Consider the following 26,331-nt stretch of genomic DNA (forward strand, 5'->3'; position numbering starts at 1 on the left):
CCGTCTGATCATTTTTAATCACATAAAAAGATCTCAGCTGTGATGACGGGGTGGGCTTCACTCGCGACCTCACGTCAACTGACACAACAAAGGAGACATCCAGTTAGCCTTGGTCCAGGTGCCAGCACTTCTATCTGCCCCTGAGCACTGGAGTGGTTAGACTGTAGGATTGCCTCAGTTAAACGTGAAGTTTGAGTTTCAAACAAGAAAAGAGAGGGGTGGAAATGAAACTTGTATCAAAGTCCACATGAAAGAAACTGCTCGACTTTCCTCCTATTAGTTGATTTCTAACAGAAAACAGTGTGTCTGTGTGTTTAGCTAACCTCTGCACACAAGTATAAATCACTGTTTCCTAAATCTGCCCACATCACGCCTCCGACTCAGGCTGTCCCACTCCCATCTCCTCACACCCACACTCCTGACACCGATGAGCCCTGATATCTGTAGGTGAGTTATTTTATGTCAAAAAACTGTAGCAGGCCGCTCTGGGAAAGGTATTTTCATTCTACACACCGTTTTGTATGCGGCTCGGGATGATCACGTACAGCATATTTATTGATGACTGTGTTATCCTGGATATTAACACAGTTGTGGGTGTCCAAGGGTTGAGTGCAGCCCTGTAACCAGCTGGGAGTTTGGTCACATCCTCACCAACACCTTCAGTGTTAAGTGGTTGTTTTCATATTGTTAGGAAGGAAGAAAGCGAGGAAGTCCAAAATACAGTTGCAGGTAGGATCAGCCAGTCAGAGCCTGACAGTCAGGTTTCCTAGTCTGACTGTATCAAAGGCAGGAGTGTAACCAGGAAGTGGATAGATTTCTGCTGCTGTCTAGATGTTGTATTTTGCAGTGGAGAGCCATTGTACAGCTCTGTTGGAGCTTTAGATGAACTGTAGAGGGTTAAAAGTCTCAGGGACCACAGAGTTTATGTGTGAGAACTTCATGGTCACCGGCTTGAAGTGATTCCCGGATGATGATAAATACTTTGATGTGCGTAGGACTACTGCATGTGTTAAAAACTGAATACTTGTCATCACATATTGCCACTACATTGTTCTGTTTATTGACGTTTGCAGATCTTGGTTTATTTTTTGCACTTCTCTGAGCTTTGAACAGTAAATTTGACACTGTATTGGTTGAGATGTCCACTCATAGGAGGGTTGGCACTTGACTGTTTTGCACTTGTGAATATGCCTTCTCGCTGCCGAACAATGAGCTTCATATTGTTTAGAAATGGGCTTGCAACTGTAGCCAGATTAATGGGCAGTAACACTTACTTTTATTAGATTAATACTGATGTTATTCATAGGGTAAAGCAGGTCATTACGTAATGGCAGGGATTGGTAATTCAATCCCTGGGTGCTACATATCGTTGTTACATACTAACCCCACGCTGCTCTATGATGCATCCACTGGATTGTGAATGTCAGATTAACAGGTTCTTGGGTGAACGAGTGAAGTATTAAGGGCTTTCCCACCATCTTTCCTCTGATTCTTTTATTTACACAACAGTTCTACAGGGGGAATGCATCCTATATATGCAAGTAGTTGAGCTGTACCTCACTAAAAACCACCAAATGAAGTGCAAACACTGCACTGCATTGTCAGTGCAACCAATTCTTCTCTACTGCTCAGTCTGTTTTAAACAGATTCCTGGAACACAGAACACACACTGACAGCGTCCATTTAATCAAGAAAATTATGTTTTTTTGTTTTAGGTCATGGAACAGTAATATTTCATGTTTACATGATTCTAACATTTGTCTCAACATTTGAAGTACAGCTGCAGCAATAAAATCATTTTTATACATTTTCTGCAACATTGATCACTCATCTTATTGGCAAGTGTTAAATTTTATTACGACTCACCATCCTCCTCATTTGATAACATCTCTATAAGAACAGGGATCATTCAGTGCTTTTGATGCGAGCCTGCACTGTAGCAGAGAGCCTTACTTACAGAGCTCAGGGAGTCTGCAGCAGCTGTTTCCTCTTTATAAATACGGATAAATATACTCATTTATGTTTTACTATTTTAAGTATGAATGATCAAACATTTTTGTGATGTCTGCGGTTTTCCCGTTTACAGTTGTTTGAATCTTTACTGCTGAAGAACACTTAATATATTGCATTATTATTTTGTGTACACTGATTGTATTTGATTTGTCTTTTGCACACATTTTGTAAGCCTGTTAACGCGAGATGGGAAAATATGTTTTGGACTTTTTTAAATGCTTTCAATTATATCACAGATAAAAACAAGACTGGAACCAAAACTGTAAAAAATGTAAAAACAAGACAATAAAAATAAAAAAAGACTGACCTGAATGCATAACATAGCATTGAGAGTGTTTAGACAGTGTTGTTCATGGGGGTGGGATTAACTTACTTCTGTTTCTTTGGGCCATAATAATAATATTAACAGTAGTAAGAAATAAGAAGAATGTATTGAACTAAATATCTCTGCACAGTGGTGAGGCCTGTTGGTCAGGGGCTGAGATAAAAACAGTTTGCGAGTTTGTTGTATTTTATTACATTGTGAGGAACACCTCATAAAGTACATGTGGCACAACAGAATCAATAATGAAATATAATGAACAGCGAACAAATCAACAGGGAACCCAAAGAATTGTATTCAATTACAAAGTGTTATTTTTGTAACATAGTCGTGTTAAAATATTTGGGTGGGATAATCATATATAAAATTATTCTTTAACATCTCATTTGGATGAGCATGAACAGATTAGATCTGAGAAGTTGGGTAACAGATTCTTTGATGAGTAACTATACAAAGTAAAGCAAAACAAGTGTCTCCACTAAACACCTCCACGATAACTTGGTGACATCCATCACCTGCATTATTATCCTGTATATCACCAAGTTTATCAGAGTCCAGCATCACTCCCTTTTGCACATACCTCCACTTTAAGAATATGGACTTTAAAACCCAAAAATCATTGTTGCATGACCAGAAAATTACATCACTCCAAGGAGAAAAGGGAAAACAGATGTTCCCCTTTTCACAGGATTGTCACTGAATTTCCTTTCAGTTCTTTTCCTTTCCACATTCCAGCAGTTTCTAGGAAGAGCAGTCAGTTTCTGGTGGCTTTGAAGGGGTTTCCCCTGAAGGTGTCTCACTGGACATCCCAGTATCTCCAGACTCTGCTCCATTGCTCAGTGACAACTTCTCCAGTGCTAAAGGATGGACACAGAGACAATAAGCAAACTCATCCTCATCGTCAATTAAAAGCAACCTGGACAACCAGCAGCAGATCTTCTCCTGTTCTCTATCCTGTTTCCAAACCACTTCAGAAAACCCATCTCTTCACCCTGGCCTTTGACACCTTGTGAGATGTTGCTTTTTAATATAGGGCTGTTTTAATTTGTATGTATTATGTGTAGTATGTGTTTATGTGTATTATGTGTATTATGTGTTTGGCTCTCTGTGCAGTTACATCCCATATCGTAGCTGAAGGGGGATTACAAGTCAAGTGGAAATGTGTTATCAGAATTCTTATATATAAAACAAAAGAAACTAAAACAACAACGATGATTTTTCTGAAAAACAAAACCCGCAAAATCCAATTTTCCAACATGCACCCTCTTCTTATAATTGGCTTCTGCAAAGGTGAAGGTATAAACAGTGCACACCTTCACATATGGACAAAGTCTGTTAAAAGCTCTTTCACTGATCTGCAGATTTCTTCGTACCTTGAAGTGATGCTGAACTGTTGCTAGGTGGTGCTGTGATGCTGTCATCCAGTTCATCTAGGTAGAGTCTGTAGCGATGGCCGCTGTCATCCTCGTACTCCACATTTTCATCATCGCTGTCCACTTCAGGAGCCACATACACCACCTCGAACTCTATCTGTCCTCGCTGATACAGACACAAAGAATTAACCACAAACAGCAATATGCAGGGAGCACGTGTATGTGCGTGCCAGTGTTACCTGCTGAGAGAGAATGGTAACAGCTTCCTTATGTTTGGCATCTCGCAAATTGATGCTGTTGACAGCAAGGATGGCATCTCCAACATGCAGCCCTCCACATCTGTCTGCGGGCTGACTGGGATGGATCTCTGAAATTAAAATGGGAACGCCGTGCTCCTTCCCACCCTGAGGATGTGAGGCCGAAGGAATGAAATGAGTTGAAAGCAGCTTTAATGCACTATGTCATAATGACACAGATGAACAGCACTATCAGACTGTGTTCTAATGGCGCTTCCATTTCTAAAAGTGATATCATGCAATTGGCTCTTTGAACTCTGGCTGTTACACAACAACTTGTTAATGATATGACACATTGCTCACTACAAAGGTGTATTTCAATTAAATTTCATTTACTTATATACTGCCAAATCACAACAAAAATCACATCAATGCTCTTTATATTGTAACCTTCATCCTACAATAATCAAACAACCCTCTGAACAAGCACTTGGTGACAGTGGGAAGTCAAACCTCCGGAGGTGAGAGTTGAAGATCTCCCAGACCGGGGCCTACGCCACACATTCCCAGCTCACGTTTTGGTGCGGCAGGTCTGTCCACCATCCTCCCTCTCCACCTGACCCATCTCACCACTACATGGTGATCAGCTGACCGCCCCCTCTTTATTTGTCCAGAACACCCGGCAGCAGATCCGATGATACAAAATCGATCATCGACCTAGGGTGTCCTGGTGCCACATGCACTTATGTGCATCCTTACATTTGTCTTCATTATGGACAAACTGTGATTTGCACAGAAATCTAGTAACAAAGAACTGGTCGTTTCAGATCACCCAGGCTGTTCCTCCCAAACACACCAGGTCTCACTGTCATTGCCCACATGAGTGTTGAAGTCTCCCAGTAGGAAGTCACTGGATGAAGCACCCACTCAATGACACCAAGACGGCTTGGTACTCTGAACTATCATTCACTGCATAAAAGCAAATGACATTTAGGGCCCATTCCCCAACCCAAAAGCACAATGAAGCGTCCCTATTGTCCACCAGAAAAACCCCAACGTACTGGCAGCAACCGCGTGATTACAAGAACCCACCCCTGCCTGCCGCCACCCACCAGAACCCAAGCCGTGCGTTGAGGTTAGCTTGTCTATATCTAGCTGATATTTCTCAACCTCACACACTAGCTTAAACTCCTTCCTCACCAGAGAGGTCACATTCCATTTAAGTAGCCAGCCTTGTTAGCTGGGGATTAGACAACCACGGCCTCTGCCCCTGAGTGCTGCTCGACACACATTGCACCAAACCCCTACAGCACTAGGTCCTATGGGTTAAGGCCTGGCTACCATATGGTCTCCCTCCTTGTGACTAGCTACAGGGTGGGTCCTCGGTAACCCTATCTCAGGGCAGGGTACACTGGTCCCTTGGTCTTCTTTTATCCATTGGGGTGGACTGAGTGGCTCGTCATCTGGCTCCAGGGCCACTTTGCACTGGACTCAACGCCTCTTTGGATGGGATCTTCCAAAGTCAAGCGTGAGTTGCTCAGAACATTTTTGGCTGAGGTCACAGACATTGTGAATAATCAACCATTGTTACCTGTGTTCAGTGATCCCACAGATACTTGCACTCTCATTGATGCCTCATTGCTTACTCAAAAATTAAGTAGAAAGTAGGTCCATATCTGGCTCCAGTTGGAAAGTTTGGACATACATACTTATTGAAACAGCCTTAGACAAAGTGGGCATCTAACCAACTGAAGCTTAAACAAGGATGATAGTGCTTCTTAAAGACGAAAGAGAATGCAAGGTGCAAGTAAATGTCACCCCGAAAAAATTGGAGGAGATGGTCCTGCTCATTACAACTGATGGAAATGTGATCACTGATCCGAAATATGCTTTGACCGCATCATCTTAGTAGATGAAAACCCCCTAGCTTCAGATGGGGAGTGAACAGAGAACAGAACCTCGATACTTAAGTAAGGTTAGATCCAAACATGACCAGCTGCTGATTAAAAAGATAAAATACTGAGACTTCTTACTGTAATGGAAATTCCTAGACCCTCATGATCCTCTTTGACCAGCACAACCTTTCGGATAGGGCCAACTCCCTGGGTTTTCTTCAGCATGTCTGGATCCTGTAATTACACACAAAAACCACTTTTGGACGCAGAACTAAAGGTACCAACAGCTTTCACTACTTTGGAGTTTTACACTCACATGTCCCACAGGAGAGGGAAGAGGTCTCTTTGGGTCACTTCGACCTCTACATGCTCGGATCACAGTTTTATGGCGGTGAAGGTGAATTTCTGCCTCCAGTTGATTCCAGAGCTTGTCATGTGCTGGCCCTTTCATGTCACGACCCAGTAATTGTATCTGCTGCACCCTGAAAGACAAACCAAGCAAAGATCTAATTACTGTCTGTATGTGCTATTTAATATCTTACTGCAATATGTAAAATATTTGACATCTGTGACATCACTGGTCATAGGTAAGTACAATACATGGATCAAACATTTCAATTCAATATTATTTATATAGCGCCAAATTACAACAGCAGTCGCCTCAAGACACTTTATATTGTAAGGTAAAGACCCTATAATAATACACACAGAGAAAACCCGAACAATCAAATGTTCCCCTCTGAGCAAGTGCTTGGTGAGAGTGGGAAGGAAAAATGCCTTTTGAACAGGGTGACATTTCTGGCAGAACTAGGCTCTTGCTGGGAGGGGCAGCTTGCTGGTTGGGGTTGAGAGGAAGAAAACAGGACAAAAAAAACCCCACACTGTGGAAAAGAACTAGAGATTAATATTGACTAGTGATTAAATGCAGAGTGGTGAGTAAGAACAGTGAGTGAGAAAGGTGACTAAAGAAGAAGCACTCAGTGCATAATGGAAAGCCTCGAGCTGCCTAGCCATATTGCAGCATAACTAAGGGAGGATTCAGGGTCACCTGATTCAGCCCTAATTATCTTTATGAATGAGGAAAGTTTGAAGCCTAAGTCTGTGTCCCAAATCTTGGAGCTGGTTCCACAGATGACGGGCCTGGAAACTGAAGGCTCTGCCTCTTATCATTGGTTTAGATACCATGTTTTTAAGTTTTTTTGGGGTCAAGTACAAAATCTCAGTTTTATCTGAAATTAGAAGCAGGAAATTCATTCAGGTCTTTATGTCTTTAAGAGATTCTTCCAATAAAGGCTCTGCCTTCCAACGATACTGCCTAAGGAAGGCATATCAAATGTAAACTTTATAGTTAAGCTTTGTGTCCCCATTTACACGAACAAATTGACTTAATAGAAAGATATGATTCAAACCACTGCAGCAGAGTACCTTAATTCCTAGACTTCAAATAAACGAATCCTCTGCAGATGATTTGTTAGCTGTTTCACAATTACTCTTTTAAGAATTTTTGGTGAATGGGAGTTTAAGATTGGCTCGGCAAACGGTGCAAGTACTGCCACCTTAAAGGCCTGTCGTATGTAGCCCATTAACGGGGATAAACAGAGAGCAATACTCATCTAGCCTTTGATGTTGCCTATTAATGAGACGTGATTACTGTGCTACTGAAACAAGGTCCCCCAGAAGAGACCATTTCTCATTCAAATTTATTTTACACTAGATACTTCACTTTGGTTTTCAGCAACATAGGCACAAAGACTGATAGACATACGTATAATAATTTCTTGTATTTGTTTATTATACATGTTATAGTGTGTGCTTTCCTCTTGCACAGGTCCAAACTGATATTTTAATCTCAACAAAACCTTCACCATTATCATGTTCTCAACATGATTACAGACTACACTGAACCCGATTATTTCACTCTTCTCACATTAGTCGTCACTTCCATTGCATGTAGTCTGTGCCACGAGCCTTCTTGTGCATAATAATTAGTAATTATTATACTAATTGCTTATTAGAATCATCATCATCATCATTATTATCATCATTATTATTATTAGAAGTTACCATAATAGTCTTAGCAAACCTAAACTTTGCACTAAAAATAGTTTGAACTTTAACGTCTTACCTGCCAGCCAGTTCCTTGTCCAAATATTTAGCAGCCAGTCTGGCTCCGTAGACTTCGGCCTGCAGTACTGCCATGTGCCTGCGAAGGGCCTCGTTTTCTTTCTTATATAGTCTGGTTTCTGCCTCCATTTTTGCCTCTGCTAATTTCTCCTTCTTACTGGCCTCGAGCTCCTGTTCCTAGAACAAACACATACATTGTAAGTACAAAATGTTAACCTATTTTTTTAAATGAATATTATGAAAATGTAATGTTAAATTTGCAAAAATTAATCATGGTTAATTACAAATGTTATATGAAATGGTTAAACTCTGATTTACATTCACATTAGTCTATGTAATTTTATGTAATTTGCAGAAAAATAACCATGAGAAAACTAGGTACACGAGGATAAACCACAGCTGACAGGTTGATCCCAATCTCACTAATAAATAGAAGACTCTTTATGTGGCATTATATCGTTTCTTTGCATTTTTCAACAATTGTAAATTGAATCTATATCAAACTTTGGACTTGAGGGAGTATAGCACAGTGTTTGATAAGGGATTGTCTTATTGTTGAGGTTTTCAAACCTGTTGCTCATTGACAACTACTGTCCTCTGTTACCTTCCAGTTCAGGCACCATGCAGGCTGCGCTCTTTTGGGTTTTTATTCCTCGAATGTGCTGGACCTGCTCGCCCAGTTTGAGGCTCACTGCAATGAGTTCTCCAGTTATCACTTGGTATCTATCACTACAGCCCACTTCCCCTGCTTATCCACCACTACTATGTCTGGCAGGATTTCTCAATATTATCCACTTCTTATATCCGCCAGTGGTACATACCATGGAGGAGCCACACTATCAGTTGTGGCTTGCTGATGAACTCATGGACCATTGTGTTTTCATCCTGGACATTGGTTCTGGCACTCACTAGTCCTCAGCCACCTTCCTTCCACTTAGTATACAGTCTCGGGGTGCTGGACTTGGGGTAAGGCATCCTCCAAGTCTAGGTCACTAACGCATGAAAAGACGCTTTCTTGTCTTGATGTCAGTGGCTTCTCTCTCTCTCAGGCCAGCTGATTATCCCAGCAGGGTATCTGATGACTGGCAGGTGCTGACTGCCTGAATCTTGATCTTGTACTCTCTGCATGTATTTGATGACTGCAGCTTTCCTAGCAGCCTCTTCATGGTTCCCATTTGTCTGTGGAATTCCCAGGCACTTGTAGCTGTCCTTGATGTCTGCGATGTTGCCTTCTGGTAGTGGAATTTCCTCAGTTCTGACTACCTTCCCTCTCTTTGTTGCCATCCGACTACACTTCTCCAGTTCAAATAACACTCTGATGATGCTGTAGATTCTAGTGATGTGGATCAGTGAATCGATGTCTCGTTCACTCCTGGCACACACTTCCATGTAGAGGAGGTGGCTGACAATTGCTCCATTCCGTAGTTTGTCTGGTCTGGCTAAAGGAGTTCAGGCCTATGCAGAATAGCAGTAGTGACAGAGCATCTCCTTGTTTAATCTTGTACTTGATAATGACTTTTGCTATTGGCTTGAAGTTGGCCTCTAGTGTTGTTCGCCACATCCCCATTGAGTTCCTGACAAAGGCTCCTAGGGTCCTATTGATCTTGTACAATTCTAGGCATTCCAGGACCCATGTGTGAGGCACTGAGTAGTAGGCTTTCTTGTAGTCAATCCAGGCAGTGCACAGGTTGGTCAGTCTGGTCTTACAGTCTATCTACCAGGAGCTAGTGTTTTGCCCATCTGTCCTTTCTTTTCCCTGCTTCATGTGGTGCTGAGGCAGGTTACTGACCAGCAGTTGAACGGGATTGGTCCGTTTTCAGTTAGCCATTCTGGGTTTGTTTGGTCCATTAGCAGCTGACTCATTTGTTAGTTTGCTAGATGCTCATGGAACACAGTTAGCTTCTGTATGTTAGACTCCTCGTCCCCTCCCCAGTCGGACCAGGAGTGATATGTTCTCGTTAAATTTCTGGCTGTCTAAGTGGTGTCCAAAAAGTTATTAAACTTAGAACAAGACCTTCCACTCCAGCTTATTAATGAGACAAAGACCCAGACATAGTCTTAATTCATTTGAAAGTCTGATGCTTAGCCTTGTCCATGCAAGCTGGAAACCTCAAAAACAGTGTTATTTGTTGTTATCTCTGGGTCTTACTCAGAGTTTCTATCTGACTTCTCAGATGTTTTGATTTGGTACTCAGCTCAGCTAAAATAATTAATGGGGGTGATTTTTGCATTTATGTAGATGACATTGATGTAAATGACAGCCTCAACAAGGCCAATTATTAGAATTAAGTGGCTTCTTTCAAAAAATAAAAGAACGCACTCAACACTTAATCTTACTCTAGATCTTATTATGATATATGGCAAAGAAAATGAACATTAACAGTATACCCTGAACACCATTTTTTGTCTGATCATTTCTTAAATTTACAACAGTGGATTACACAGCAGTAATGAATTGATTTCATGACACTTGTTTATAGTGTCACAGCCTCACTGCATAAAATGCTGGATACTGTAGCTGCTCTGAAAAAGAAAGCCTCAAATCAGAAGTACTTGACTCCCTGGTATAACTCTCAAACATGCACCTTAAAGTAGATAACTCATGGTCGGGAGAAGAAATGGCATCTCACTCATTTAGAAGATCATCATTTAGCCTGTAAAAACTGGTCTTTACACTATTAAAAACAGTAGTTAAACCATTTTAACTACTTTAAAGTAGTTAAAATGGCCCATCACAGTACAGAAACAGCTTTAGTGAAGGTTACAAATGATCTTCTTATGGCCTCTGACAGTGGACTCATCTCTGTGCTCGTCCTGCTAGACCTCAGTGCAGCGTACAATACTGTTGTCCATAATGTTTTATTACCGCTATTAGAACATGCTGCAGGTATTAAAGGTACTATGCTGCAGTATTGTGAATCTCATCTGTCTAATACACTCCAATTTCTTCATGTAAATGGAGAGTCCTCTTCAAACACTAAGGTTAATTATGGAGTTCCACAGGGTTCAGTGCTAGGACCAATTCTTTTTATGTTTTACATGCTTTCCTTAGGCAGTATCATCAGAAGGCATAGCATATATTTTCACTGCTATGCAGATATCCAACTTTATCTATCCCTTAAGCCAGATAACACACACCAATTAGTTAAACTGTGGGAATGTCTTAGAGACAAAGACGTGGATGATATTAGACTCCATCAGAGTATTATTGTGTGCGAATGTTAGATAGAAAGCAGAAAAAAAAGGCTATATAAAAACAGTTCATTTACCATTCCATTTGTGCAATATTAATTAAAAACATACTGTCTCAGAGTGACACTGAGAAACTAGTTCATGGACAACTATAATTCATTATTATCAGGATGTAGGGATGGGTACCGGGTTCTGACATAAACGGTAGTAAGCCTACTGATCTCCACAGTAGGCTAACCACGTTATTAAATTAATGCACGTAAGGTGAACTAGCAAACAGCGTTGTAGTTACATGCGGCTGTCTTCTTGTTTGATGGCAAATACTCCCTTCACCCTGGCCAAAAAGGCTAAAATGACCAAAGAAAAAGTGGAAAACAGCTAAACATGAGAGGTTTTTGGACAAAGTTTGTGTTCTCCATTCTTTAAGCACCGGTTCGAGCACTGTTTAAGCACCGGCACCGTTTCAAAAGTACCGGTTTGGCACCGGTATCGGATAAAACCTAAACGATACCCATCCCTATCAGGATGTCCTAAAAACTCGCTGGAAAGCTTTCAGCTCATCCAAAATGCTGCAGCAAGAGTACTGACAGGTACTAAACAGACGGAGCATATTTCTCTTACGCTGGCTTTTCTTCAATCCAGGATCAAATTTAAAATCCTTCTCATCACATTAAAGGTCTTGAATAATCAGGCACCATCTTATAGTACTAACCTGATAGTACCACATGACCCCATTACAGCACTTCACTCTTAGACTGCAGGATTACTTGTGTCTCATAGGGTATTTAAAATTAGAACGTGAGACAAAACCTTCAGCTCCCACGCCTCTCGACTCGGCACCGTTTGCCATGGCTTTTTGGGTTTTCCATTAGGTCACAGTACCTGGTACCAGGTACTTTCTAAGTAGGTACTAAAATGTTATCATTGTCACACTGCATGCCACTGATTGGTTGGTCAGTAGCATCACTCGATGAGTCATGAAAGCATCTTGTTCACGAAAATTAAAACCACTATTTTTGAAACCCGGCAACGGGGGAAATGGCTATAAAAAAAACAATGCCGTGGTCCCCAAGTCTGATGAAAAGCCACACACTGAGCAGCAGGTATGTTCTTGCCTCGATGTCCACCTTTGTTGTCCACGCCCAGATGCGTTGCTATGACAACAAGCACGCACACTGGGTTGTAATGGAAAACCAGGTGATCCAAGTTAGCTCGTGGTGATCTGTGGCAAGTCGATTAGTAGGTACTAATAGAAAAGGGGCTTTAAACTGAACAGGTTTGAACTGGTTTAGTCTCCTGGCTTCTATCTCTGGGTTACCACGCCAAGCAGCTGCCCAAGGCTCTGAGTCTTTGCTTGACAGTTTCTAAGGCCTCAGGACAAGGACAACTTGCAGCATTTCTTAGGTACCCCTTTTTGCAGTTCCAATAGTTGCCAAGTTTCCTCTGTGCTGCCTTGAGCTTGCCTTTCTCAGTGAAGAATACTGCTCCTTGTGGTTGTTCATCATGTAGCCAAGCATTTCAGTGATCTCTGCTGCTGCTGCGGTGTAGATCAGCTGGCTGCTTTCAATAACCGTCACATTAGGAATTGTCCATAATGCTGCTTTCACATCTTTTAGGAGAACTTCAGAGTTTATTTCAGGTAGTTGTAGTAATTGGACATAGAGGGTCCTGGTTTCCAGCGTAGCCATGATCCTCCATCTCCTCAGGTCAGCTGCTCTCACCTCCAACGCATTCAACACACCAGCTGTTCCTGGGGCTTGGTCGGTGGGAATACCACAGGGACATACCACTTTAGGTGTCTACCGATGAGTGTCTATGATCAGTCATGACAGTCTATGATTTCTACAATGTATGTGAGACAAATCCTACTGTGAAAGTGACTAAAGGTCAAGCTGCAGGCCTGATAACGTCCCTGTCTGTGTACTAAAAATGTGCCAATCGGCTAGTTGATGCTTTTACTTTATACGAGCAACTTCCACAAGAATGTGTTCCCACCTGTCTTAATACAGCCACTATTGTTACTATGCCACTAGATAACAATGCTGCTTATTGACTTCAGTATTTAGCACATCTCCTAGCTAGAAGGGCACCTACACATAAAGTAGTTTGTTTACAGCTTTGAAACTCAGTTGATCACTGATCGCAGACTTTGGTTCTTTGGCTAACTCCGATTTAGTTAACACCCTATCATATGTAAATCAACAAAAGCTTGCATTTTTCATTGGTAGTTAAGAACAGTTTAACTCGAGCCACTTTGCTTGCATTGTCAGCAGTTATTTTAAGCATTGTCTCTGACCCTGATTCCCACACTCTGCAAATGGATACTGAACTTCCTCATAAACAAATGTTGAAAACGGCACAGTCACACCACTTCTTTGACAAGTCCAACAACTGCATTTGCATTTTGAAGTATCCTTGGGCACATGATGCATGTAAAGAGTACTGTGTGTATATATATATATATAAGTGTAAATGGTTGAAATGAGGCATGTAGCTACATTTTCTGGGAAAGACACCATTACACCGACTTACCAGCTCTTCTAAGGTTGGTGTAGGCTTTAAAGGAAAATATACAGAAAAAGAAAAGAAAAAAGTCTTTGATTAGAGAAATTGGTACAAAAAGCATTAGAAAGGTTACAAAGCATCAGATATACAGCAGCAGACACCAACCTTGTACAATTTCAACCAAAAATTTTGATTCATCCCTCCATAAAATCTGTTTTATTTTTAGTCTAATTCTTGTATAATTTATCAGCATTTTCTCCAGCCAGCCTGCCTGAGATCATTTCTGAAAAGGCTTCAGTAAATAGTAGATGTATAAACTTAAGGATATGCATTTCTCACAGGTTAGTTTTAATCTGTTTAATTACTACTGTATGGGGGGCATGTGCAGTTTTCATTTAAGTTAAATATAATGTTTCTTTTACATCTAGTTTTAGTTTTTAATTGACTAATAACCTTGCTCTGAACCAGGTCAACATCCGATCTGTGATCCCTTCAGCCCTGCATTACTACAGTCCTAAACTATTTATACTTTGTGTAAATTGTTTTAACATAAAGGGGCTAAAATAAGTATTGAACAATTTTATAAGTTAATATATTTTTGATGGTGCCACTCACATGAAACTCTCACCAGATGTTGGTAAAAACCCATCCAGTCATCATATGCAAAGAAATCAAACCATAAATGACATTATGTGTAATAATGAGAAATGACAGAGGGAAATAGTATTGAACACACTTACTGAAATGTATTTAATACTTGGTCCAAAAAGCTTTGTTGGTGACAGCTTCAAGACACCTCCCGTATGGAGAAATTGCATTTCTGTGATTTTGGCTCCGTGGGCCACTTCCATTAACTCTGAGCTTTAGGGTTTTTTTTCCTTATAGATTTTCAATTGGATTCAGGTGAGGTGATTGGACCAGACCATTCTAACAGATTTATTTTCTTTCACTGAAACCACTTGACAGTTTCCTTTGGGGTGTGTTTTGGATAATTGACTTGCCTCCACCCTTAAATGGCAGCAGATTTTTTCAATCAGGAATGTCTACATTTTTCCACTCATCCTTCCTTCAATTATATGAAGCATGCCAGTGTTTTATGCTGATAAACAGCCCTACATCATGATGTTTCCACCTCCAAACTTCACTCTGGCTATGGTGTTTTTGCGGCAGTGCCTTTTGACCTCCAAACATGGTGCATATTACTTTTAAGACTAAGCAACATGGCTGCTCCAGCCTGCATGCCAAATACCCTTGGGCAAGATACTAACCCCAAGTTGCTTGCCGATGCATCCATAAAAAGTACTTAGAAAAAAGCATAGAACAAAGTGTTTATATGAACGGTCAAATGAGGCAAGTCGTATAGACCACTTTGAGTGCTCAGATAAAGTAGAAAAGTGTTATTAGAAACAGTCCGACTGCTCTGTCCTCTGTAGTCATTTAGACATTTGAGCATCTGGTACTATCCCATCTCCTGGATCCCTGCAGTTTGCCTAAAGAGTCAATAGGTCTGTAGTCAATGCAGTTAACATGGCACTGCACTTCATTCTCCAGCATCTGGACTCTGCAGAAACTTATATCAGGCTAGTTTGTGGACTTGAGTTCCACTTTTAATGCCGTCCTCCCAGCTCTACTACAAGACAACTCTCACAGCCAAATGTGCCCGCTTACACCTGCAGAAGGATCACCAAATTACTGTCTAGGCAGGCATGTCTCACTTTCAACGCATCAGCACCTGTTCTCCTGAGGGCTCTGTACTTTTTCCTCGGCTCTTCTCCCTGTACACCAACATTTGAACCTCTTATTGCCAATCTGTCAAACTCCTTGAGTTTGCAAGTGACACCATACTCATCTGGCTCATCTCGGGTGGAGATGAATCTGCCTATAGGAGGGAGATGTCTACTGACCTGGTGCAGTGACAACTTCCTTAGAACCATCACCTCCCAGGACCTAAAGTTTGTAGCTAAACATCAGCTCACTAACCAAGAAGGCACAGCAGAGGATGTACTTCCTGCATCGGTGGAAAAAAATACAAGCTGCCAAAGTCAATGGCGATGCAGTTTTACTCCTCCATCATTTAATCTATCCTCACTTCCTCCATCACCATCTGGTATGCTACTGCCACTACCAAGCACAAAGGCAGACTGCAGCGTATCATCCGCTGCACTGAAGAGGTAACTGGCTGCAATCTCCCTTCCCTACAAGACCTGTACATCCTCCAGGACACTGAATCAGGCAAAGAAGATTGCTGTAGGATGCTGTGGTCAATCACAACCAACACCTCACGCCACAAGGACAGTTTCTTTCCCCTGCTATGTTGGATTACTTAACAACACCCCTTCAATCCGCGTACTGCTCAGTTAACATGCTGCAGTAACAAATTTACTTACTCAGGTTTTATTACACACATGTTTTGTCTACATTGCACCCTTTAGATCTAGAGCATATTCTATTTCTGTACAATTAGTTTTGCACCATGACACCATTTTTGCTCTCTTTAGTGTCACTTGGGAAATAGTTTTTAAATTGCCAAATTTTCGCAGGGGGGTTAATAATTCTAGCCTTGGCATGTCCCAACAGGAGGAGGCCCTGGGGCAGACCCAGGACAGGCTGGAGAGATTATATCTCTCAGCTGGCTAACGTTAGCCTCTGTGATAACTGATACTTGTTGAGGGTTGTTATAGTCTAGCGTCACTTAGCAGACGTTAGGTGTCTCAGAGCCCAAAGACAAATGTTAGAAGGCTCAAGTCATCTAAGAGACCTCCATCAGCTTTCAAAGCAGATGTGTGGACTTATTTTGGATTCAGGACAAAAGAAGGCAGTAAAGACTATGACAAGAGCTATGCAGTCTGTAAAATCTGTAAAATAGCAGTGGGACGGAAAATAGTTGGGCATTTTAAACATTCCGCCTTAGCCTACTCCCACCTCGAGGACATTCAGGGACAGCTCAACCAGCCAATAAAGAGACTGCAGCAGGACGTACAGACGTGCTGGAACGGCACGTATTACATGCTCCAGTCCCTCATTGAGCAAAAGCGAGTGCTGGGCGTGTATGTGTCCGAGCACGAACTCCCTGACTATCTCACCGCTCACCAATGGGCTCTTATGGAGACAACTGTTGCCATCCTCGCCCCCTTTGAGGAACTAACTAAAAAAGTGAGCAGCTCCGACGCACTAGCCTCTGATGTCATCCCAGCTGTGACTGTGCTAGTGAGACTTCTAAACAGAGAAACAGACGAGGACCACAGCATCAAGACAATGAAAGCAACCTTACTGGCAGCTGTCAAGAAGCGCTTCGGTGACATCGAGACCAACCCACTGTACTTCATCTCCACCATACTCGACCCAAGGTAAAGTCTTTAAATTCAATGATAAACTGCAGTACTAAATGTAAGATTATTTTACATCTGAAATATTATACAGTGGGGCAAAAAAGTATTTAGTCAGCCACCGATTGTGCAAGTTCCCCCACTTAAAATGATGACAGAGGTCAGTAATTTGCACCAGAGGTACACTTCAACTGTGAGAGACAGAATGTGAAAAAAAAATCCATGAATTCACATGGTAGGATTTGTAAAGAATTTATTCGTAAATCAGGGTGGAAAATAAGTATTTGGTCAATAACAAAAATACAACTCAATACTTTGTAACATAACCTTTGTTGGCAATAACAGAGGTCAAACGTTTACTATAGGTCTTTACCAGGTTTGCACACACAGTAGCTGGTATTTTGGCCCATTCCTCCATGCAGATCTTCTCAAGAGCAGTGATGTTTTGGGGCTGTCGCCGAGCAACACGGACTTTCAACTCCCGCCACAGATTTTCTATGGGGTTGAGGTCTGGAGACTGGCTAGGCCACTCCAGGACTTTCAAATGCTTCTTACGGAGCCACTCCTTTGTTGCCCGGGCGGTGTGTTTTGGATCATTGTCATGTTGGAAGACCTAGCCTCGTTTCATCTTCAAAGTTCTCACTGATGGAAGGAGGTTTTGGCTCAAAATCTCACGATACTTGGCCCCATTCATTCTGTCCTTAACACGGATCAGTCGTCCTGTCCCCTTGGAAGAAAAACAGCCCCATAGCATGATGTTTCCACCCCCATGCTTCACAGTAGGTATGGTGTTCTTGGGATGCAACTCAGTATTCTTCTTCCTCCAAACACGACGAGTTAAGTTTATACCAAAAAGTTCTACTTTGGTTTCATCTGACCACATGACATTCTCCCAATCCTCTGCTGTATCATCCATGTGCTCTCTGGCAAACTTCAGACGGGCCTGGACATGCACTGGCTTCAGCAGCGGAACACGTCTGGCACTGCGGGATTTGATTCCCTGCCGTTGTAGTGTGTTACTGATGGTGACCTTTGTTACTTTGGTCCCAGCTCTCTGCAGGTCATTCACCAGGTCCCCCCGTGTGGTTCTGGGATCTTTGCTCACCGTTCTCATGATCATTTTGACCCCACGGGATGAGATCTTGCGTGGAGCCCCAGATCGAGGGAGATTATCAGTGGTCTTGTATGTCTTCCATTTTCTGATGATTGCTCCCACAGTTGATTTTTTCACACCAAGCTGCTTGCCTATTGTAGATTCACTCTTCCCAGTCTGGTGCAGGTCTACAATTCTTTTCCTGGTGTCCTTCGAAAGCTCTTTGGTCTTGGCCATGGCGGAGTTTGGAGTCTGACTGGTTGAGGCTGTGGACAGGTGTCTTTTATACAGATGATGAGGTCAAACAGGTGCCATTCATACAGGTAACGAGTGGGGGACAGAAAAGCTTCTTACAGAAGACGTTACAGGTCTGTGAGAGCCAGGGATTTTCCTTGTTTGAGGTGACCAAATACTTATTTTCCACCCTGATTTACGAATAAATTCTTTACAAATCCTACCATGTGAATTCATGGATTTTTTTTTCACATTCTGTCTCTCACAGTTGAAGTGTACCTCTGGTGCAAATTACTGACCTCTGTCATCATTTTAAGTGGGGGAACTTGGACAATCGGTGGCTGACTAAATACTTTTTTGCCCCACTGTATATTTGTAACTAAAATACACAAATACAAATGTATGCAATATATATAATATGAAATACATTTCCCTTATTATTACCAGAAAGTCAAATGGCTGGCATTTGTCACAGTGGTTTAGGGGAAACTAAAATCAGTCCTATTTTTCGACATATTAATACATTTATCAATTTTGTGCAGGTATAAAGATCGCTTCTTCTCCAACAACACTGTTCCAGAGGCCAAGCTGCACCTGAAGCAGGAGCTGCAGATGATGTCCAGAGCTGAGGCAGAGGGGAGTCGGGCAGAAGCTGCAGAACCTCCTGCTAAACTGTTCCTCAAGGCCCAGGCCAGCACTAGCAGCAGTCTGGACACTGTATTTGACGAAATTGCTAAGGAGAAGCCCCAGGCAGCACAGCTGCTGGCAGCAGGTGCTGCCATTGAGCTCGACACATACCTCGGAGAGGCCCCAAGCCCTCGTGAAGACAGTCCTCTGAAGTACTGGGGTGTCAACAAAATCAGGTTCCCCACTTTGGCTAAAATAGCCCGTAAATACCTCTCAGCCCCATGTAGCAGTGTGGAAAGTGAAAGGCTTTTTAGCTCAGTGTCACACATTATAGATGAAAACAGAAACAGTCTGACTGCTGATAATGCAGAAAAGCTACTTTTCTTTAAAAAAAAAACAAAAAAACCCCTGCCACTCACTTTTTCTCTCCATTAAGTGAGTCATCTTAGACTTGATGTTAATACCTACCTCAGTTGCACTGACTGCCACAGTTCTGTCGGCTGATGTTGTTAGTTTATTCAAATATTGTGCACTAAATAGCAAAGATGTTTATTAATGCCCCTTGTGTTGTCCAAAGCGGCAGACTTTACAATAAACTGAAAAAAAATACTTGAGTTGCACTGTCACTGTTTAAATTTTTGTTTTTCATAATTATTTATTCTGTAATATGTTGCATACAACATGCTTTTCATTTTAAATAAATGTTCTTAATTCCAAACCAGTCCCTTGTTGTTGTTTTTTTGTTAAATTATAGGACTAAAGCTGTTACCTGTAAATTTAAATCATGTTTTTATTAAGTACTCGGTATCGGTGAGTACTGAAATGCAAGTACTCGTACTCGTACTCTTTTCCAAAAAAGTGGTATCGGTGCACCCCTACCCTCTGTTTTAGTAGATATAGCTCATGTCAAGCATTTAACAGTTTGGACTAGGGCTGGGCGATATATCGAGTTTTTTAAAAATATCGATATATTTTTATACGAGATATAAGATGTGACAATATCTTTTATATTGATATAGTCTATGTTACGTTATAATTATAGTTGTGGAGCCACAAGTTTGCCTCTCTTTCGTCCACTTTTGTCTTTACGCAATGTTACTCGGCCTCGCCTCTCCTTCACTGAACACAACTCCCCCTCCTCCCCCATCGCTTCACCTGCAGGCAGCGACAAGATGGACACGGCAAATCTCCGTTAACGAGTTACTGCGCATCGCCCCGTGCGTGGGGCTGGACGGCGTCAACGTGTTAACGAGCTAACCGCGCTAACGCCATGCACGGCCTGAAATCCTTTCATTTTCTCAAAAATCGACAGTGCGCCTTATGTATGAATTCTGGTTGTGCTTGATGACCGCGAACCGATTTTATGTGGAACACGGCGCTCAGCAATCTGTCAAAAAATGTTTTAGTACGACTTTGGTAAGCTACGGAGCTGCACCGGCTTGATGGATTGTCGGAGCATTACGGCTACCGAGGAGCCTCGCGGAGTGATACGTACTGTGCTTCAACGTAATATTACCGTATTGTGTGTGTATAAGGACCATAAATGGCACATGTTAAGAGACACGGTTATGAAGCGGATTTCAAACTCCAGGCTGTCAGTCACGAACTTGGGAACAGAGCAGCTGTGAAATCTGCCCTTGTTATTATGCTCAGCGTCTTTTAGTTTACATTTTGACTGCACAATTGTGAGCTCTTTGTTATGCACAAAAACAACATAGTTTTCTTTTATTTATGGAGCATTATTATTTAATAAATGCTCATAATTTATTTTTGAGTAGTTTTTTTCATGTACATCTATGCTGTATGTTAATAAAAGTGCCCGTGTGACATCTGGGACACAGCTTTGATGAAGAACTCTCTTTTTGTTCTTACCTTATGGCTTTAAAAAAATATCGAGATATATATCTTATATTGCCATCCAGCTAAAAAATATCGAGATATGAATTTTGGGTCATATCGCCCAGCCCTAGTTTGGACTGTTTACTGTGAATTTTCCTACACTTAAATTCAGTCTTAATAAACACAAGTAGTGTCTGGCTTTTAGTATCGCAATCTATCGTATGGTCTCCCCTGTATTGTGATACATATTGTATCGCTAGATTCTTGCCAATACACACCCCTAATGGAGATGTTTATTTCTGTTTTCCAGCAGGACTTGGCACCTGTCCACAGCACTGAAACTACTACAGTATGCTTACAGTGTTGTTATTCTGCTTGCCGGGGAGTGTTATTGTTGATTAAGACATTAGAAAGACAGAAAAACAGTAAGAAAACCTGGAGTAGAAAGACAAAAGGAGTAAACAAGAATGAAATTTCTCTTAAAATTGTAATGTTACCTCAAAGGAACATACGTGTCTTGGTCCGAGTACAAGAATGACATTGACTTTTTTAATTACAGGCGCATCACTAAGCTCTACATTGTAATGCTATGTCAGCGAGCATGTCTGATACACGTACCTAACGTCTTAGACTGAAAACAGAAGACTAGGTTGTCAGTGACAATATATTACTCAATGATTGTATAATAAATATGTCATCTTCACTCACTGCAGCCAATCAGTAACTCTGTTACTATTGTTAAATGATTACAAAGGCTGATTGACTGTATTACAGCCGTTCTCCCTACCAGTTTATCTTTGATGCTATCCGACTCCTCGGTTTGGCCTTGCTTGACATGAAGCTGCAGTTGGAGAGCATGAAGCTGCAGGAGCAAGTCGTGGACCTCCCTTTCTGCCACCACCCGTGCAGCTTTAGCTTCGGTCAACTCTGAGCGCAGGTCCACCAGCTGAGCCTAGAGTGGAGTGAAACAACAGAGGGATGGGGCACAGGAAGCAGATGTGTTAGGTGGTTTAAAGGGGCATGGGTCTCAGATCACAGCATCACTGTTTTCGTAGTTTGCAAAACCCAAATCTTACAGTACATACTTTTTTTCTTTGTAAATTTATGAGTATTCATTATTAGTTACTGTGCGGAAACATTACGATCCCATAAATTTAGCACAACAATGTATTCATGTGATATTCTAAAGGCTCTAGAGTGCAACCAATTTGGTCGCAAATGCAGGCTAATTTCTCAATGGTGAGACTAAAAGAATCCCTGCGACAAGCTGTTCGAGTAAAAAAAAAAAAAAAAAAAAACCTCTGAAAGTCTCTGTGGCCAACAGCAGACAACATTATGCCCATATCATAAAGGTGCTGCTTAGAGTAGTTGAATGTGCTGCTGAAGCACCGCAGCACCGACTCTGTGTTGCTGCTACCTTTTGCACTGGTGCACCTAAGAAAAGAAGTTAGGTGCACCAGTGCAACCATGGCAAAAAGTTAGTCTAGAGCCCTGATGTATTTGTTTGTTAAAAGCTCTTTATCAAAAGATCTGCAGTTTGTCATTTAGTACTTGAATTAAAGAGGCGGAAAAGATGAAACACTGTTACACAAGCCAAGTCTGACCTTCAGGACATTAATTCATGGACAGACATTCTGCAGCAAAAACAGGGAGAACATGCCAACTCCAGACAGAAAAGGCAGTGTATTCAGAACTGGGACCTTCCTGTGCCTTCTGCTGTAATACAGTAGGGGTGAGTTTCAATAATCGATTTTCCGATTAAAATCGATTTTGGCTTGAATAAAGCAATTCATGAAAATCCTGAATTGCTTTTTAAATATAAATGTATTTTGCCAGAAACGCCAGAATCTCAGGTTAAAGCTCACAAAACTATTTCAACAACCTCCAAACAGCTAAAACAGTAAATGAGTGCAGGTAAACGGAGTCCGCACAAACATGTAAACATAAAGCGCAGACCTGACGCATCAAAATCAGTGAGATGTCAACTTTCTCACCTGAAAGCCAACACCTCACAGATTCTGCTGCGTCTGGTCGATGCTCTGTGTTTACGTCTTTTTTTGTGCTGGGTTCTGAAGCTGCTGTTTCATCACTCTCCAAATGAAACTGACTGAATCAGCAGCAAAAGAAGATCAAAACTAAGCTTTACATTCCGCTTCACTTAAACATAGTCATGAATTCCTCTTACTTTTGCTGTTTTTCTTCCACCACAATAAAAAAAAAAAAAAAAAAAAAAAAAAAAAAAAAATCACACTTCATGCACAGCTCTCTCTCTCTCTCAGTGTACTTCAAGAAAGGTTTCCCATCTAAAAATCTCAATTTTCTGCATTATTCACTTGCTTATTATCCACCAGTCTACTGTTATGTACAGCGCTGTCGGAAAGATGCAAGAAAGCCTCATTTCTGCTGTTCAATACCAAAGAAATGTTTAAAAATGCTTTTTAAAATTATGACAAATTGCAAAATGCTTAGCTTTGCCTCTGTAACTTTGCTCTGCTTCACGAGCAGGTTTTCTTCCGTTTTTGTTCTACTGCTGAATATTTTTAAGGTTAACTGATATAAAAAGCCAGGCCAGGAAAATCTCCTTCATGTTTTTCTGTGTTTTATCCTCAGTTACTTTGCCACAAAGGCATCTGCTGTGATGCTTACACCTCTGATGATGTCTCAAAAGTGTCAGTACTGATAAATGATCAGAATTATAATATTTCTGAGGAAACATTTCCCCAATTCAAATCGAATTGAAATCGTGGATCGAATCGAATCGAATCGGGACCTTGTGAATCAGAATCGAATCAATTCTAGAAATCAGTGATGATACCCAGCCCTAACGCTGAGCTAACAAAACTGTACAATCACAATATTTTTGACAAAACATAAGTTATGCTCAGTCATTTTTCTCAGTGCATCTGTCCTGACCCCTCCATGATCCACTTCTGTTCCACCACTGGAAAACATTTAGAAACAAGGTTCAAAGTCTAGGACAGAGGGTTGCTCCATCTGATAGATGGATGGTACAGTGTATATGCATTGTTTAACAGGTTTAACAGCTGGCAGGGTGAATCACCATGATAACAAGCTAAGCTGGAAGAAGCAGGGTTATCTCTAAGCAGGAAATACCACTGGTTCATCCGGATGTCACGTGCACCTGTATCACCTATTTAGACATTGTTACACACCGATATAGCACATAATGACAATATTCACAGATGGCAAAGCTTCTTTGGACATGACAACACACCCTAATTACACAGCAAACACTGCTGAGGAAATGCCAAGGAGTTCAGGTGCTGACTTAGTCTTTAAAGCCCCCCCTCATTCAAAAGAAGCCTGGGGCCTGCCGACTTACAGACCGAGTCTGACAACTTTGTGGAAATGGAAGCTTTGAACGGCCTAAACAATAATATGTGTTGGAGCGGATTAGCCTGTTGCTCTTATGGTTTCGATTAGCTGAAAGCAACACAATTTTTAATGAACATTTAGGTTTGTATTGTTCAAAAATGCCTCAGGCTTTTAATAATGTCTATATAGTGAGAGCCTTTTTGATTTGTCAAATTAGTAATGACAGGTCGTGTTCTTGAAACAAAAACACACAAATTATTATAATAATATTAATAAGAGAGACACAATACGGATAAGTGAATGACAGTGATACTGTTTTTAGTTTTATGTTAACATTTACAGAAAAAAAATGAAGGGCACTCCAGAAAACAAACGAGACATTACACAACATAATCCTGATTACATCTAAAGAAAAGATAATCGTTGTCATCCTAAGGCCATGACGTAATAATCGAAAAATACTGAAATTCATTTATTTATTTTAAAAAACGTCAGCGTTACATAATTATAAAGGATATTTAATAAAGCGATCAAAGACACCTGAGAACATGTTCTGTATCTAGAAGACAAATGAATGTGAAGTATGCTAACACCTATGTTGGTTTCAATGACCAAACGAAGGCTGCTGTGGATACCATAACCCATGTGATCACAGTTTACAGGTCGGTGCCACAGATGGATATAAACCCTCAGAAGCACAGGGAGGACACCAAAACACAGGAGTGACTGAAGCCCTGAAAACACCAGTGCTGCTCTGTGGCATTAGTCACTCTGTTGAATCTTGAGTGGAGTCGGCGTGATCATTCCATTAACAGGAAACCCGATTCCTAACATTAACCGCTCTTCTTAGAAGAAATACTAACCTCTAGTTTATGGTTGAGCTGGAAGACAGTCTGAGTTTTATGACAGAGCTGAGCGAAACAAGAGCTGAGGCTGGTCATCTTCTGCCGACCCTCATACGTTATATCCACTTGATCTGGATCTATTTCTCCAAGCAACAGATCCACATCCACGAAAGCCTTATCAAATTCCTTTTCCAGCACTTCTAGCCATCGAAACATGGACATACTGGGGACAAGGCCCGAGTGCTGGCCCGATGGGGAGCATCCAGTCGAAGCAGACATGGTTAGAGCAAGGTAACGCTGATGTTAGCTTTGTGCTAACTTAAAAAATGATGACAAATTAATCTCTGCCAACACCGTTAAAATATCGCTGTATTGTGATGAACACTGTGTTGGTCCGTAGACTTAAAATTCCCGAAAGAAGCAACGTCTAACCAGAAAGTCCCACATCAGATTCACGATTTCATCCAAGCAACCACTACGCAGAAAGCGGCATACAAGAGACCTACGACTACTCCTTCCGCTACTGTGGAACTGTTCCCTGTGGGTGTTCTAGGAACTGCTAATGGGTCTGTCGACGTCGTACCGGAAATACGACATGTTAACGCAAAGCTTGTTCCTGTTCTTACTTTCACAATTAAAGTCTTCTAATGCGAGGAATTTTGTATAAATAATTAAATGACATTATTTATGAATAATATAATTTTAGTAATCTCGGGGCTTTCGTGATATTTGCAAGTTTAATGACTTACTGTGTAGTGTTCCAGTAACACGTATTGTGTAGTTCTGGCTCACTAAATAACTGATGAGGATGTGCAGTTGTGCACTGAACAGGCTCTATCCATGAATGCAGTGCACAAAAAGCATTATGGTGTATTGCTCGTAGGGATGGGAAGCTTCTGAAGCGCAGGTGTTAGAAAAACCAAGGCCACGGATCAATGTTCCCTCTAATTTTTCATGTGTCTGAGCGAACACACAAACTCCCTGAGCGGTCCCTTGGACGTGTGCACTGTGGTCACGCCAGCATCGAATCCATCCAAGTTACATGGCTTATTAAAATAATCAAATTACAGTATTTACATTTATGTTAGACTACTTTTAATTAACTGCTTTATCCCACTTACAATGTAAATTTAAAAAAAATCTTGTTCATGACCTGTGTAGTATGTTAACACTATTGGAAGTAACTTAACTTGAAGTAAAAATAACTTGAACTCCAATTTTGAAAACACAACTTTCTTTATATATATATAAAGCCCTGACTTGTATTATGAGTACGAGTCTGGCCTGGGAGAGAGTCCTGTAACTCTCTGTTTGCAAAATACAGTATATAATGACCAATGTTGGGCAATTAATTATAAAGTTACTTCTCCA

At 41.2% G+C, this 26,331-nt stretch overlaps 2 protein-coding genes across 3 annotated transcripts; one reads left to right on the forward strand and one right to left on the reverse strand.

The window, feature by feature from the left end:
* Positions 1-2,506: 2,506 nt before the first annotated feature.
* On the reverse strand, positions 2,507-25,505 carry gopc (golgi-associated PDZ and coiled-coil motif containing). Of its 2 annotated transcripts, XM_006796285.3 has the most exons (9): positions 24,979-25,505; positions 21,567-21,731; positions 13,688-13,711; positions 7,965-8,140; positions 6,156-6,321; positions 5,978-6,073; positions 3,948-4,112; positions 3,709-3,874; positions 2,507-3,192 (listed from the first exon to the last, which is right to left on the reverse strand). In XM_006796285.3, the coding sequence occupies exons 1-9, from the start codon at positions 25,237-25,239 to the stop codon at positions 3,077-3,079; spliced, it is 1,335 nt and encodes a 444-aa protein (XP_006796348.1). In that variant the 5' UTR covers positions 25,240-25,505; the 3' UTR covers positions 2,507-3,076. The 2 variants fall into 2 exon arrangements, with proteins under 2 accessions (XP_006796348.1, XP_006796349.1); XM_006796286.3 differs by lacking the exon at positions 13,688-13,711.
* LOC148098583 (zinc finger BED domain-containing protein 4-like) lies at positions 16,667-19,375 on the forward strand. The gene is made up of 2 exons (XM_087852440.1): positions 16,667-17,007; positions 18,856-19,375. The coding sequence occupies exons 1-2, from the start codon at positions 16,667-16,669 to the stop codon at positions 19,373-19,375; spliced, it is 861 nt and encodes a 286-aa protein (XP_087708566.1).
* Positions 25,506-26,331: the final 826 nt, after the last annotated feature.

The sequence above is a fragment of the Neolamprologus brichardi genome, chromosome 15, assembly GCF_056152115.1.
Source record: "Neolamprologus brichardi isolate AB-2024 chromosome 15, ASM5615211v1, whole genome shotgun sequence".
NCBI lineage: Eukaryota > Metazoa > Chordata > Actinopteri > Cichliformes > Cichlidae > Neolamprologus > Neolamprologus brichardi.